The sequence below is a fragment of the Rattus rattus genome, chromosome 10 (assembly GCF_011064425.1).
Source record: "Rattus rattus isolate New Zealand chromosome 10, Rrattus_CSIRO_v1, whole genome shotgun sequence".
In the NCBI taxonomy this organism is placed as follows: Eukaryota; Metazoa; Chordata; class Mammalia; order Rodentia; family Muridae; genus Rattus; species Rattus rattus.
The window spans coordinates 29,843,789-29,860,129 of NC_046163.1; the positions used below are offsets into that span (position 1 = coordinate 29,843,789).

At 37.2% G+C, this 16,341-nt stretch overlaps 1 protein-coding gene across 1 annotated transcript in view; it reads left to right on the top strand.

The window, feature by feature from the left end:
• The window catches only part of Tpr (translocated promoter region, nuclear basket protein), a 56,552-nt gene that overhangs the window by 5,726 nt on the left and 34,485 nt on the right, over positions 1 to 16,341 (top strand). Inside the window, exons 5-16 of the mRNA XM_032915510.1 lie at positions 3,376 to 3,472; positions 4,713 to 4,816; positions 4,984 to 5,148; positions 7,469 to 7,561; positions 8,466 to 8,546; positions 8,621 to 8,708; positions 9,896 to 10,036; positions 10,385 to 10,476; positions 11,177 to 11,374; positions 13,884 to 13,991; positions 14,829 to 15,055; positions 15,600 to 15,763. Of these exons, the coding sequence (XP_032771401.1) occupies positions 3,376 to 3,472; positions 4,713 to 4,816; positions 4,984 to 5,148; positions 7,469 to 7,561; positions 8,466 to 8,546; positions 8,621 to 8,708; positions 9,896 to 10,036; positions 10,385 to 10,476; positions 11,177 to 11,374; positions 13,884 to 13,991; positions 14,829 to 15,055; positions 15,600 to 15,763 (1,558 nt within the window). The remainder of the gene's footprint in view (positions 1 to 3,375; positions 3,473 to 4,712; positions 4,817 to 4,983; positions 5,149 to 7,468; positions 7,562 to 8,465; positions 8,547 to 8,620; positions 8,709 to 9,895; positions 10,037 to 10,384; positions 10,477 to 11,176; positions 11,375 to 13,883; positions 13,992 to 14,828; positions 15,056 to 15,599; positions 15,764 to 16,341) is intronic.

Genomic DNA, 16,341 nt, shown 5'->3' on the forward strand with positions numbered 1-16,341 from the left:
TGAGAATACTTAGTTAAATAGAAGAGTAATGGCATGTTCTTGGGTGAGGAAGGTTTCCAAATTAGTATAGGCTTTAATGCATGGTCCTGATACACATCTAAGTTTGATGAAACAGCAAGAGTGAAGTCTATAATCCAGAAGAACTGGATAAAATTTAGATAAAATAAATAGATAAAATTTAACAAAACAAAACTGGTAAGAGCTAGACAATTATGTGTTTAACTGCCTTGTAGGCCAGCTTTCTGTTAGACACTGTAATAAAACACCACACAGAACAGACTTATTTAACTGTATTAACATAGAGGTTTATTTTCATTGACAGTTTATAGATTTCTGTCCAAGATCAGTTTGCTGTATCGTTTTGGACCAATGACAAGCCACACACCGTGGTAGAGAGAACTTGGTGAAGGAAACTTCACCTCAGAATAGGATGCAAAGAACAGGTAGCAGAGGGTCTGGTGTCCCACTTTTTCCTTCAAAGGTACACCCTGAGTGACCTACAAAACCTTACGAGGTTACTATCACTTAGCAATAATGCCACAGACTAGAACCCAAACTAAGGTCCTTAGATGGCCTTTGTGAAACAGCCGATTTCTATTGAAAATAAATAAAAATTCCATTTGTGAAAACATTTTTAGGTGTATTTAGAAGCAAGTTTAAAGAAGGTGGAGACTTGTAATAACTGTAAGAGGTTGCTGAAATAAAGTGAGGAAGACACAGATGAAGTAAGACCCTCACAGTGTGGAGGAACAGTGACTCCTGCTCAGAGCTGGCCTGGCACTCAATCCATAATCCTGTCAGAGCCTCCTGGGGTCTAGTATTTCAGGCTCGAGCCAGATTCCAGTAGCATTCTTTAATGAAGAGGAAGGAATAATTCTAAAGTTTACATAGAACCAAACAATAACCCTGAGTAGGCAAAGTAGTGTTGAGAAATAACGAAGTTGAATGTATGAGACTTCTTGATTTCAGGTTTATAATACGCAGCATAATATCCCAATAATTTGGTCTTAGGTTGACATAAAAGTGGAACATGGACCAACAGAGTTAGGGGCTGAGAATTAGTAAATATATGATCCCTGTTAATGTTTTAAAAGGACTCTAGAGAACAAAATATGGAGATTATTGTTCTAATGAATAAATAGTGTTGCTTAGAAACACAAAATACAACAGAATGAATATAGAGTACAATCAACAGAAAATTGATTTGGTGGTGGTGGGTTTGGTTTTATTTTTTAATCTATTCATTTGTTTGTTTGTATATTTATTTATTTTCTTGGAACTATAAAAGTGGAAGACAACAGGGGCAAAACTGTCAACCTTTGAATTTGACAATGGTCTTTGAAAATCACACCAAGTGTTTAAGCCATAAGAACAAAAATAATTATGACCATAGCAAATGGAAGACCTTGTGTGCTACAAAGGAAAGCAGAGCAGTAGCTACCGGGAATAGGAGGCAGGGGAATATCTATAAACCACTTATCAGATAAGGCCTAATATCCAAGTTTTATAAAGAAGTAGTAGTAGAAACAAGTAATTTTCTTTGAAAATGGACGAAAGACTTCACTATTTTCAAAGAAGACAGAAATGATCAGGTATATAAAAGAGGTCTCATTTGTGAATTATAAAAGAAGTAAAAAAACACATGAGCACACAGTTTGGTAGTAACTCATGGTCACTATCAAAGATAGGATGGCAGGGGACAGTTCTCTTTACTGTTGATTGTACGTTGCTGATGTATGTGGAGCTTGATACAACCAATGTGAAAAACAGTCTGGAGGTTCACAAACTAAATAGAGCTACCCTGTAGCCCAGCAGTTCTTCTCCTGGGTACAATAGTCAGAGGAATCTACATTGTAAATGGAGGCTTACTCATCCATATTCGTTGCTGCGTGGTTAAAGAAGCCAAAAGTTTGGAAACAACATGTAGTTAGTCACAGACAAATGGATAAAGAAAATCTATGTGTACACACAGTATAAGATTTGGTCTTTTAAAAAATATGTTATGTGCCACAAAAGGGGCAAATATAGAAAACATGTGAATAAGCCATACACAGAAAAATGACGTGGCTTATCTAGAGTCCTCAAAGAAATTAGTCAGCTACACGGAGATGGAGATAAAGCTGATTGGCAAGGTGAAGAGAATGTAGGTTGAAGGAATGAATAAGTAGAATGAAAAAGTCTTATAATTATATGTATGTGAGGGTTCTAGTTAATAAAATTGTAGTATGTTATATCTTGGTGAAATAGATTTTTTAGCTACCCTGATAAAACAAATGAGATTCATTCATTTAACTGTAATGATCATTTGGTATGGTTTTATCCGTAAAGTTTTATACATAAAGTTTCATTTAAAAGGTTTCTAAGTGTGAACGCATTTGAAGGATTTAGGATGGGGCTGTGGAGATGGCTCAGCACTTAAGTCACATGCATCAGGCTTGAGAAGCCCCACAAGTGCTTGCTGGGGATAGCTGCTGTTTTGTAATTTCAGGGCAGGAAGGACTAAGTGATCCCTGAACTAGATGATAGAAACAACATGGACTCTGTCTTGATGAGCTCTAGGTTCAGTTGAAGCATTACCTCAATGGATAAAGACCAATCAAGAATTAGCAGCAGGGCCTTTGTTCCCTGAGCCATGGTTCTGGCCCTTGTTTTGAGAGTGGTCTTAATCTTTTCAAGTTAGAGTCTCTTTCTAAGTAAATAAATCTTTATAAAATGTTAGAGATGGAAGCAAAGGAAAGATGTATAAATGATTAGTAGGAACATAAATGTTTCTCAGCTTATAACAGAAAATGTAAAACTTGGCATTTGAAGTTTAACATTCTCTAATAAAAATATGTTACATGCCAAGGAAGTATGTTGCATAAGTAACTAATGAGAGCACAAAATGTTTGTAGTAACAGGAAAATGCGAGTAAAGCAATAGTAAGGTAATTATGTTTCACATCCATGGCATGTTCGACCCTGCCCGATCTAAGTGCTCAGTTGTTGTTAAGTGATTGGAGCTGTTGCTTATAACCAAAATCCTCGTAAGGAACCTACCTCTCCAGAAGTAGTTTGAACCCAAGTACAAATGCATAATAGTTCCCACAATTGATTTTTGAAGACATGCAAATTATCTATTACATACGTAAACATAAAGGGTATATAAATAATTAGGACACTTTGGTGTAATGAGTGACATGCATTCATAAGCCTAGGAAACTGGATTTAAAACTCAGAAATAGAGGTGTTAGAGTATTTTTAATTCATCGATACCTAAGTTATATGGAAAGAAAGCATTTTAAGTAACTGCTAATGTTAGTTGAGTTGATGATTCAAGTATCTGTACTGGTTGTTTAACTTATGTTCTTGAACTTGCTGTTTCTCCATATGGCAGAGCCAGTTTACAAGAGCAAAGGAAGAGTTAGAAGCTGAAAAAAGAGATTTAATCAGAACCAATGAGAGGTTATCTCAGGAAGTTGAATATTTAACAGGTATGAAAAAATATTTCAACTGCATACTTTATTATTGTTGGTGCTAGGAGTTACTTCTGATGTTATATTTCTTTGCTCTGTCTCTTCAGTGTGGACGTTCAGTTTAAAAATACTGTTGTTCTTCCCATGTACATAATGTCTAGCCATTGTCAAGATGCTGGCCAGGCGTCATGTCACCTGCTGTTCAGTCGCAGCACTCAGGATTCAGTGACAGCAGATCTGAGTTAGGGCAGCTTGGACTACATAGAGAAACGCTGTCTTGAAAATAAAAAAATAAATTAAAGAATAAAGCAAACTAGAGAATGGACAATTTACCTGACTGTACACTGAAAATTTAAAAAAAAAACAGTCTCCCTCAGCAACCATTAACTGCCAGTACTTCAGGGAGGGGTGAGCCTCATGGGCCCACACCCTTCCATGATGAGATTGGCAGGCCCAGTGTAGCCCATGTTGCAAGTGTGGCCCAGGTAGCACATGTTCGTGTTACAGTGAGTTCATGAGTGGGAGCAACTATAATTAAACTCGGTGGACCATGAAACAAAGCCATGAGAAGGTTGGCAGAGGTCAGAGTATAGACCTAGACTTGCTATGAAGAAGGTCAGTAGCAGAAAAAGGAAGGAGATTGGGGGGAGCACTGGACAAAAACTACTTACTAGAGTTCATTAGACGGGCATAAAATGGTCAAAGAATTTTTTTAAACAGAAAAAATACTGAATTTAGGAGATAGGAAAATAAAATGTATCACCGTACGATGTTTGATATATTTGTCAAAAATGAGTTTTTTAAAGTTACTGATACTTGCCTTTGGGCTTTTTTTTTTTTTAATTCAATTTCTGTTAGGAAAAACGTTCACGTGTTTATGTTGTGTAGTAATACTCAGCTTGACACTTGATTTTTAGAAGAGAGTGACTTTCGAGTGTTTGCCAATTGTGGTGATTAACTAGCTGGTGGTAATTAGGATTAAATGAATTAGTTTCATAAAAACATGGTTATTGAAGAATGTGTACTTTTTAATAGGCAATTTTTATATTTCTTGTTACCTTTTAACTTAAATGGTTATAATAAAATAAAAAGGTTTTAAATTGAAATTTAGTTTGTGATTATGACAGAAACAAGCTAAAATGAGGAGTTGAAAAGCACTTACTTTGTGTTAAAGGTTTGTATTTCTAATATATTTTATTACTTAGTTTCTGCGAGTGTTAACTAATCACTATTTTCAAATGCTCACTCTCCTTTCTAGAGGATGTTAAACGTCTAAACGAAAAACTTAAAGAAAGCAATACAACAAAGGGTGAACTTCAGTTAAAGCTGGATGAACTTCAAGCTTCTGATGTCACTGTGAAGGCAAGTAATACTGATGCCCAGTAAACTCATGCCTAAGGATCTATTTGTTACTGTATTTTCTGTTATCCTACTGAATAAGCTAATTTCTGCTCTGAAATAAAGATTATGTGTCCCTGAGCTACATTTATTTAAAATAGTTAAATATTACTTTAAATTTTTCTTTTTAGTACCGAGAAAAACGCTTAGAACAAGAAAAGGAATTGCTACATAATCAAAATTCATGGCTAAACACAGAGTTGAAAACCAAAACTGATGAGCTATTGGCTCTAGGAAGAGAAAAGGGAAATGAAATTCTGGAACTTAAGTGTACTCTTGAAAACAAAAAGGAAGAGGTGAGTAGTGAAATTACCTCGCTTATGTTAGAGCTGACCTTCGTACATCAGTAAGTGACGGTCACACCTCCTCAGTTACAAAACTTGTGTTACCTGATGTTTAGAGGATTTCATAATGACATTTTATACCACCCACTCTAATAACAAACCTTTCTTTCCGAAGATACCTTAAGAAGTAGCCCCTTTTTGTTGAATTATGTTCAAACACATTGTTCCATCAGTTGATTTTCTCTATTCCAACTTACAGTACATTGTTAATTTACATTGTATGACAATGGAAATTTAAAGTACAAAGACAGCATCAGGCTAAAGAACTCCTGTTTATTTAATTTCCTTCTTTAGTCAGTCTTGCCAATTTGGGGTGACAGTAAACCCAGAGCCTTTGCTCCTCTATTTGTTACCATGGTGATATAAGTTCAGCTGAATGGTCTGTTTTCTTCTTGTTATTCTTATGGAAGTAAGACATTGGGTGTAGTGAATGGTTGCTTGCAAACATTAAGAGAATGTAATACATGGGTTACTGTGGTAATTCCAAAAGACTAAAATATGTTTCATGACAAGGCCATTTAAAGTCAAATAAAGAAATGAGCATCATGTAAAGTTGACCTGTAAGAAGAGTGTCCATGTTTTAACCCATTTGTTGATTTCTTACACTAGGCCTTGTAGTTTTTACAGTACCACCTATGTTTACCCTGGGGTATCTGTCAGGAGCTAAAGTTAAACACTCTTCTCACCGTGTAGATCAGAGTCCACAGGATGCATCTTACCTAAAAGAATGTTGACTAGGAGTAGAGTTAGTTACAACAGTTAATGTTCAGCAGAATTCTGATTGTAACTTAACTTATAATTGTGGCAAGGGAAGTGTTCTACAGTGGAGCCATTTAAAAGCATGTGCACCTGCTGGAAAACTCTAACAATGTCAAATTTGTGACTGGAACAACACTAGTACCATTAAAATTTATCAACAACAGTAACTTTATTTTCTCATCATCGAGTTGCCTGGATAGGGTTGATTATTGGTAATTCCTTCTTCGATAAAAATACATCCTAAGGGCCCAAACCAGGTAAATCTCTGTGGAATCCTTATTCACTACAGGATGATTAATATGGAAGCCTATTTAGTATCAGCCCTGTACTCTAATATTAAGTGATTGTATGCTTTTATGCTAATGACAGAGTTATCTGTTCATGTTTAAAATTATCTTTCACTTGAGTTTTCTTCAATTTTGGACATATTTTAACTGAACTGTTGTCTACAGTTTTTGCTAGTTTGAAATTTTAACAAGGAATTTATGAGTGAATCTAAAAGCCTGAATAGAAACCTGTCCAAAGGTCCAAGAATGTAATTTGAACACGAGTGGATAATCATTTGGAATATCTATCATGTGGTAAACCAAAGTATCTCTAAGACCATACAAGGATTTGTATTTGACATAGCATATCCAGTGTTCACCTTCGCTGGCTGAAGACAGTGTCAATTATAAAATCTTGTTATGCATGGACAGAGATATGGCCTATGGAAAAGAGGAAGAACAAAGGTTTTATGGCAGAGAATTCTTGTTGCGTTACTTCTGGGGAAGATTGCAAGGTTTACTTTGAGGGTATATAGTGGGCAAACACTCCAGACGTCTGGAACAACTGTCTTAAGAGAAACCCTGCGATTTTTCCGCAGTGTAGGTGGTAAGGAACTTGGTGTGGGCCTCCAACAAGGTTCAGGAGTCTTCTCTGAGATGATTTTCCAGACTGTGTCCAGGTCAGACACTGTGTAAGGACTGGCTGCCACCATGAGGTCATGGATTCTGTTTGCCTTCTTTCACCAAACACAGTATCTGATCTTAATGTTATCTGAACCTTAGACTCTTACGACAATCTTTTCAGTGGCTTTCCTCAAAAGTATGTCAGCTCTGAACTAGAGGTGGTCTCTCTCCCGCTGCTGGGGAGCAAGCACTGTCGGTGGTGTTGCCCGTATGGAGCTAGAGCACTGTCCTCCGGTGGTAATGGGCACAGTGATGCAGTCAAGGGCCTTTTCTGGCTCCTCTCGTTCTTTCAGACATTGTTGTAGGCAGACTTCAGCTTGCACTGGACTTTTAAGCTGCATTCTTGGTAGACACAGTGGACAGCAGGACCATCGTGGAAGCTGGAATGTATGCTAAAAGGATTTCACCACATTGCATGCTGATGACAGAGGAATATGGTCGTTTATTAATCATAACTACATTTTATTAGTCATGCCTATGTATGGTAAATTTTTTTTTTGGACAGAATAAACTTCATATCAAATCAAATCTCAGTTGTCATGACTTTCCCCATTTGTTTATAGGTTTTGAGACTGGAAGAACAGATGAATGGCTTGAAAACATCAAACGAGCATCTTCAGAAACATGTAGAGGATTTGCTGACAAAATTGAAAGAGGTATATGGTGACCACTTAAAAATATTTTTGTTGTTTTGATTTTGTTGTGGTGGTGGTGGTGGTTTGGTTTAGTTTGATCTCCCTGGGCTGGCCTTAAGGCTTGCAGTGTAGCCAAGGATAGCCTTGAACTCTTAAACCTATTTCCACCTACAGAGTTCTGGGATTAGAGGTGTACTCCTATCACACTGGTTTTTATACTGGTCAACACACTAGTCAAGATTCTACCAGTGAAGCTATGTGCCAATCCCTAAAATAAGTTTCATTTACAAAATTATGAAAGCATGTATATTTGTGTTATTTGACAAAATATTGTCAGACATTTGTGGTTTTTGTTATTTTTAGATAATATCTTACTTTGTTTTCCAGAATAGACTGGCCCCACTTCTATAGCCCTCAAACTGGCTTCACATTCATAATCCTTCTCAGTTAGTTAATGATAGGATTATAAGCCTGTACTACCATACCTGTTGAAGACCATGTTCTCATCTTTCTCCAACACTCATAACATAACCAGAATGGCTCCAAATATTTTCTAGGCTGATAGAGTCATAAATAGCAGTTACATGTTTTAGACTAAGTACTAGGTACAGAACCAGTGCAAGTTCATTTTAATTTTATTTTGCTTGAAAAGTACTATTTGGGGGTTGGGGATTTAGCTCAGTGGTAGAGCGCTTGCCTAGGAAGTGCAAGGCCCTGGGTTCAGTCCCCAGCTCCGAAAAAAAGAACCCAAAAAAAAAAAAAAAAGTACTATTTGATTCTCAAAGTAATGTACTGTCAGAAATCAGTTTCATTTGTAGTCTCTACAAATGGAACTTTCCGTGTTGATAGTTCATAAACACCTTAAATTTTTGAGCTGTACTTGCTAGTATCTGCATATAAAATTGAGACTTTGCTTTGTTTTTAGGCCAAAGAACAGCAGGCCAGTATGGAAGAGAAATTCCACAATGAGTTAAATGCTCACATAAAGCTCTCTAACCTATACAAGGTAAACCCTGCAGCATGCCCATTAGTACCCTGGTGTTGGATTCTTGACTGTTGGTGACTGTGACTACCTTTCAGAGCGCTGCTGATGACTCAGAGGCGAAGAGTAATGAACTAACTCGGGCAGTGGATGAGCTGCACAAACTGCTCAAAGAAGCTGGAGAAGGTGAGACTGGGAGTGTGAGAATGTGGTTTTTTTTTGTTGTTGTACATTTCTTAAATTTGTGTAGCTGATTTAATCTAAAATAAGGATTGGCTTTAACTGGGACAAAATTTCATGTAGAAAAAAGAGTCTAGGCTAAGAAGATTGGAATTATATTTTAAATCAAGTAATATATTTGAAAACGTAGATGCTAATGTGGTACTTTGTTTTCCTCCTTCATCGTAGACATTTTGGCCACTCTTTTAGACTGTCAGACTGTGCGTGCGTGTGTTTAGTCAGTCATCCCATAGTAGATAGGTTGTGTTAAGTAGAAATCCATATGTAATCTTAGATACTGACCTTCATCACATGACAAACCTCAGGTATTCTAAGTCACAGGCCTGGACCTTCGAAAGCTTTAGGCTTCAGGTAGGTTGTAGGCTCGATTCAGCAATGATTCAGCAATGTTGAAATTTCAAACTAGCAAAAACTGCAGTTTTGCAGTTAAATTGTGCCAAAAACTGAAGAGGGCTTAAGGAAAATATCATTTTAAGCATATGTAGATAAACTTGCATCTCAAGAATTGGTACCAGGACCCATCAAGAATACTTAAAGATCCTCAGTTCTCTTATTTAAAGTGGTCTGGACTTGCTTATGGCCTGCCCACCCCAGCTCGAGTGAGGTGTCTTTCTCACCTCAGCTCGAGGTTACTCACAGGACTGGTTGCGGTGCGAGTAGTGCCTGCTTTATTATTTTGGGCCTGGTGAGAAAATGCATTTTCAGTACAGATACAACTTTTTTTTTCTGATTATTGTCAAGCCACAGCTGCATCCAAGAGATGGAATACAGGGAAATGGAGGCCAACCGTGTCTGTGATCTTTATCTTAATGTTTATCTTTTCTATTCATTGTTTCTGTCTTAAACTAAAGGCCAAAATTGATTCCAAATATGTACATCATGGCCCTTCTCTGCTGTTCATACTCTCTTGTTTTGTTGGTGAGAAATATTAAAAAGAGACTCGACTAGACTCATCAGACTGAAACATTTCAAGGCCAACAAGTAGAGCCAGGCTTTGAGTGGATAAGAATCAGCAAGGGTAGCCTCGAGAATTTAATGTTGTCTCCAGAAGGAAAGATTCTTACTGTGTTTTAGTTAATAAACTGCAGTGTTTTAATGATGGTTTTCAATATTCTGTCTTTTAAAATGTTTAGCCAACAAAACAATACAAGATCATCTTCTACAAGTGGAAGAATCTAAAGACCAAATGGAAAAAGAAATGCTTGAGAAAATAGGAAAATTGGAAAAGGAATTAGAGAATGCAAATGACCTGCTTTCTGCTACAAAACGTAAAGGTGTGGCTAAGAGACACTTTTTGGTTCCCAGAGCTGCTAGAACATATCTGTATGGTAGCTTCAATTAAACTGACAGCATTTCTGTTGTATGCTGCAATATAGAAAGGTTAATTATTTGAAAAATAGAACACTATGTCTTTACAGCATCATCAGATAGAAATACCATTTGATCACAATGTTAATTCCTAGAACAGTTATTTGTAATTGTTGTGTGGTTACCATATTTGTGTAACATTTGGAATATAATAAGTAAAAAATACATTTAATGTTACTATTCCTTTAAAAATTCATTAGTGGTTTTCAGTTTTACAATTTTGCAAAAAGGAAAAAAATACTGTGTTTGCACAGGAGCTATATTATCTGAAGAAGAGCTTGCAGCCATGTCTCCCACCGCAGCAGCCGTCGCTAAAATTGTAAAGCCTGGCATGAAACTAACTGAGGTGAGTAGATCATGATGGCAGATCATGCTTCATTACTACAGGAGTGCTCAGGGGTTTCTGAAACTTACCTGCCCCTCCCCAGTTTATCCAATTACCTGATAATTAGCAGGTGATTTTTAAAGAGGTTTTCTTTGGCCAGTGAGGCACTTCCATGAGTAAACTGTCATTCTCACACACTTATTTCTGTCCTCACAACCTGGGCTGAGAGAAGCAGCTCACACAAGTTGTCATCTGACCTCCACATATACACAGGGGCATGCACCTGCACTCAGAGAGGCATCTTTCTCACACACACACACACACGTTTTAAAAATGGAGGGGGGTGCCGAGCCAAAGGGGTGCTTCAGTGGTTAAAAGTACCTACTATTCTTTGGAAGTCCTCAGTGCAGCTCCCAGTACCTACATCCAGCAGTTCACAACAGCCTTCCCCAGCTCCAGTGCATCTGTCACCTTCTGGCCTCCTCATTACCTCATATAACGTAGTCATGCCCCCCCAACACACGGACACATACACATAATTAAAATTAAGTCTAAACAAGAAGTGAACTTTGTAACCATTTGGTTTATAGTTGTATGTGGCAAATAACAAATACTTCCTTTTATGTAAGAGGTAAGGGATGTTCATTATGAGCCCCCATAGGCTACATACTCCTGTTGTTACACTTCCACTTAGTGAAATGACCACCTTTTCTGTTTCCAGCTATATAATGCTTATGTGGAAACTCAGGATCAGTTGCTTTTGGAAAAACTAGAAAATAAAAGGATTAATAAGTATCTGGATGAGATAGTAAAAGAAGTGGAAGCCAAAGCACCGATTTTGAAACGCCAGCGTGAAGAGTATGAGCGTGCGCAGAAAGCTGTGGCCAGTCTGTCTGCAAAGCTTGAGCAAGCCATGAAGGTTGGTTCCATTTCTGAACTCCAGCTTGAGGCACAGCTACTATTGAAGCATTGTGTACTGGGTACTTTTTTCATAACAGTCTTTGCACTAGAAAAGCTTAAGGCTTTATACTACACCCCCACCATGACAAATTTTTACTTTGACTCAGAAAAATTATAAAAGGCTTTTACATATGTTGAGGCAATAGAGAGAGAGAGAGACCACCTTAGAACATTGGCTAATTTAGCGTAGCCATTTTTTTTTTTTTTCAGAGGGTTTTGATAAGCCTGACTAGAAATAATCATAGTTTGATATTAGGTCACAGATACTTATATCAGTTCAAACTTTAGCCTGCCTTACTATGTATTATTTTATAACAGCTCCTTTGCCATGTTAAAAGTTGCAAGTTCGTGAATACACTTTTGCTATTGGAGGGTATATTTTACTTAATGATAGAAAAGAGTTTATGCTCTCTAATTTACCTTTACAGTGTAGCTTTTTACAGAGAACTGTTGAAGATTTAAGAGAACTTTATTGAGGAAATGTAGATAAATTTATATCTTCTATACTTAATTGATTTGTTTTTTTCTTGGAGAATATGAGTAAATTGTATCCTTAATTCAAATTAAATCTTCTGTTATAATTTAGAAGCCACTGACATTCAGAAGTAGCTAATAAAGTGTTTTGCATCAAAGTAACTACTCATTTTGCCCTAAGGGACTGTTGGAAGTCTGACAAATTAACCTTGTATTTCTATTTTCAAAGAGATCTCTTGGGACCAATTAGATCTTTAAGTTTCTCTGTTAATAGGATATTGCATTGGTATTTTGGGGCGGGGGAGGGGGGTTATTTACATTTCAAATGTTATTCCCTTTCCCCTTTTCCCATCCATAAGCCCTCATCCCATCTCCCTTCCCCTTTTATAAGGGTGTTCCCCCGTCCCCAACCAGTCCCTTCCCATCTCCCTGCCCTAACATTCCCCTACACTGGGGACTGGGGTGGGGACTTGGCAGGACCAAGGACTTCTCCTCCCATTGGTACCCAACAAGGCCATCCTCTGCTACCTATGCAGTTGGAGCCCAGGGTCTGTCCATGTGTAGTCTTTGGGTAATGGTTTAGTTCCTAGGAGCTCTAGTTGGTTGGCATTGTTCTTATGGGGTTGCAAGCCCCATTCAGCTCCTTCAATCCTTTCTCTAATTCCTCGAACTAGGACCCTGTTCTCAGTTCAATGGTTTGCTGCTAGCATTCGCCTCTGTATTTGTCAGGCTCTGGCTGAGACTCTCAGGAGACAGCTCTATCAGGCTCCTGTCAGCATGCACTTTTGGCATCAACAATACTGTCTGGGTTTGGTGTCTGTATGTATATGGGCTGTATACCCAGGTGGAGTAGGCTCTGAATAGCCATTCCTTCTGTCTCTGCTCCAAACTTTATCTCCATATCCCCTCCTATGAATATTTTTGTTCCCCCTTTTAAGAGGACTGAAGCATCTGCACTCTGGTCGTCCATCTTGAGCTTCATGTGGTCTATGGATAGTATTTGGGGTAATTCAAGTTTTGGACTAATATCCATTTTTCAGTGAGTGCATACCATGTGTGTTTTTCTGTGATTGGGTTACCTTACTCAGGATGATATTTTCTAGTTCCATCCATTTGCCTGTGGATTTCATGAAATCATTGTTTTTGATAGCTGAGTATTTGCTCATTGATCTTCTTGGTATGCGAAGTGCATGTGGGTAGTTAAATGGCAGATAGACTTACCAATTGGAATAGCAGCTTTCGCCTTACAAAATAGTTCATTCCTCACTATCATACAGACAGGCTTAACGGTCATTTCTGTATTTTTTAATAACTGGCATTTTCTATCCATAATATGAATCATGTGTTTTCTAATGTAAATCTTTAGCTCTTATTTGTAGGGTTCTAATTGCAACCCAAGTGCATATACTTTGCATCTTAATTCGCCTTGTTTTGTACTTAGTAGGTTTATGAGTGCTGTCTTTTGTGACTATTTCTGTATTTCTATTTCACATTTTCCCTCTTGCACTTATCCATAGCTTCTTAAAGGTGTATGAACTACCAGGATACATTTAAAATTATGTGAAAATAACTGAACCTAAATATGCATAAATTGGAACTAGAGCACAGATTTCCCTTTAATCCATCTGATCTTGTGTGAATGGAAGGCTCTCAAAACTTCCCCTCCAACTACTGATGCTGCAGTAGGAAACTGCAGAGCCTTCCTACTGTTTTGGTTGCTGCTTCTTTGCAAATTACTGCATACTTTTCCTCACTTCTTGTGTGTCTTCCCCAGCATATTTCATTTTGACATCTGAAGTGTTCAGTCTAACCATGATTACTGCTGTCGATTCTGGGGTCATTTGGTAATGAAATGTGAATTTGAATACTTATTTGCAAAGTTGTACTAGACAACTTGTTAAGGGTAGAAGATGCTTAATTGTCATTTTATAAAGTTCTATTGTTATATATATCCTTGGTGACACTGAGTTTTCCCTTGCATTTATATTTTAAAGGAGATTCAGCGATTGCAGGAGGACACTGATAAAGCCAACAAACATTCATCAGTACTTGAAAGGGATAATCAGAGGATGGAAATACAAATAAAAGATCTTTCACAACAGGTTAGAATATTTTGTGTGATTTCCAGGTTCTTTATAATGCTGACTGCCAAATGCTTGAGTCTGAATTTTAATGTCTAAGGAAGTGCCTTTTAGGAAAGGTGTACACATATTCTAGTCCATTAGTAGGAATGCTCTAGCACTTATAGTCTCATTGTCTTCTCAGAGATGTTTGATTGATTTTCACATTACTGGTGACATTTGTGATGAGTACACAAACAATTGAAACAGAAAGTTTTGTTGTTGTTTTCTATCCCCCTTTCTTCCTAGCTTGCTGTGACTCAGAGTGTAACCAGTGTTAGCAAGTTGGCGTATATATTTCATGCCATTCATGTCTCAATAAGTGCATATCTGAACGTATACGTGCATTTTTGCTAAAATTCAACTATACTGTGTGTTCTCATTACTACTGTTTCTTGAGAAGGGGACTTGTTCGTACTTCAACCCTGAATTCTAATCCTCCTTCCTCATCTTCCTGAGTGCTGGGATTTCTGGTGCATACCACCATGTCTGCTCTTCCTGTCCCCTACCATATAAAACAAGCACTAAATAAGTTACTTGTAGTTTCGTGTTAAAGTAGCAGCCATGAATCTGAAACTGTACTTTTCTACTTTATGTAAGTTTTCTTTATATTAAAAATAACTATTTTATTAAAAAAATGTTCTTAGATTTTTTTTAACATCAAAAGTGATAGATTATGATGTTTTGTTTTTTAAATTACTATATATTAGCATTTTTTTTTGATAAGTGATGCTGTCGTTTAAAATTTTGGTTTCTTCCAGATATTCCTGTAACCAAAGCTATTAATACTATTTTATAACATTAAATTTTTGTTTCTAGATTAGAGTGCTCTTGATGGAACTTGAAGAAGCAAGGGGTAACCATGTAATTCGGGATGAGGAGGTCAGCTCTGCTGACATAAGTAGTTCGTCTGAAGTAATATCGCAGCATCTAGTATCTTACAGGAACATTGAAGAGCTTCAGCAGCAGAATCAGCGTCTGCTGTTTGCTCTTCGAGAACTTGGGGAAACCAGGGAACGAGAAGAACAAGAGACAACTTCCTCTAAGTAAGCAGCAACCGTGTAGGTGTGTTAAACAATAGTTATTCAGCTTAGTGAGGCCTTAGAGATGCTGGATACTGGAGGTGTTGAGACTTAGAAAAGCAATACTGAGCAAAAGTACTATGGGATTGTTTTTAATAAGGAGGTAAACTTAAGTTTAATGTGACGGGTACTAAAATAGGTAAACTTGGCACCCTTCATTCCAGTTTCAAGAAAGAAGTCATCATGGAAAAGATGTCTGAGCATGACTCAGGTAGAGTACTGAGGTTTTATAAAGATACTGTGTTAGGGAAGGAAGGACGGCACTAAGAGCAGGAAGGTTGAAGTTTCAGTAGACTTAATGCTGAGAAAGGTTTTCAGATGCTATTGATGAGTACAAGTACTTAAGTCTTCTGTGGTGGGAAGTTTAAGAAGGAATTCTTACAACAGCAACAGAATAAAAGGTAAAGAATGTGAAAATGGTAAGCATGAATGTAGACCGTGTTTGGAGGATTTAGAATCGAAAGCACTCCCTCTGAGCATGGACCTACAAAGACTTTGTTTTCTGCAGAATTGCTGAACTTCAGAATAAACTGGAGAACTCTCTCACTGAACTGGAACAGCTCCGTGAGTCACGACAACATCAGATGCAGCTTGTTGATTCCATAGTTCGTCAGCGTGACATGTACCGAATTTTGTTGTCGCAAACAACGGGAATGGCCATTCCATTACAAGGTAGATTTTTATGTAATTACAGGACAGTATTTTGGAAGTGAACTGGTAAATCAGTTTTGTGACAAAAACAATTGCTATTCTAATATAGAAATTGACTTTAGGTATTGTGTGTAATGTTATAACATTAATTTTTAGGTGTCATTTTGACACTACTTAAAAAAAATCAATATTATTAAAACGTACTTTATACTTAGTGAATTACAGGGTTTGTTTTTCTTGTTTTACTATTTTAATTTGTAATAAATTATATCTAATAAAAAGTGAGGAACAATTTTTCTTTTTTTTTTCTTTTTTTTTTTTTACATTTTATCTCTTTGTGTGCTTGTGTATGTGCATTCATGAAGGCTACTGTGTGTGTGAGGTCAGGATAATTAGTGGGAGTTGGTGGTTTTCTCCTGACAGCATATGGGTCCAAGGATCAGACTCAGTTTATTCGGCAGCTTTTCCCACTGAGCCATCAATCTTTAATAGTTTTTAATATATCCATTCCCTGAGAGGTCTAGTAATACTTTACTTTCCACTTCTTAATATAGTAATAATGCTTTTGAAAATAATCCTAAAGACTGATTTATGAAAGG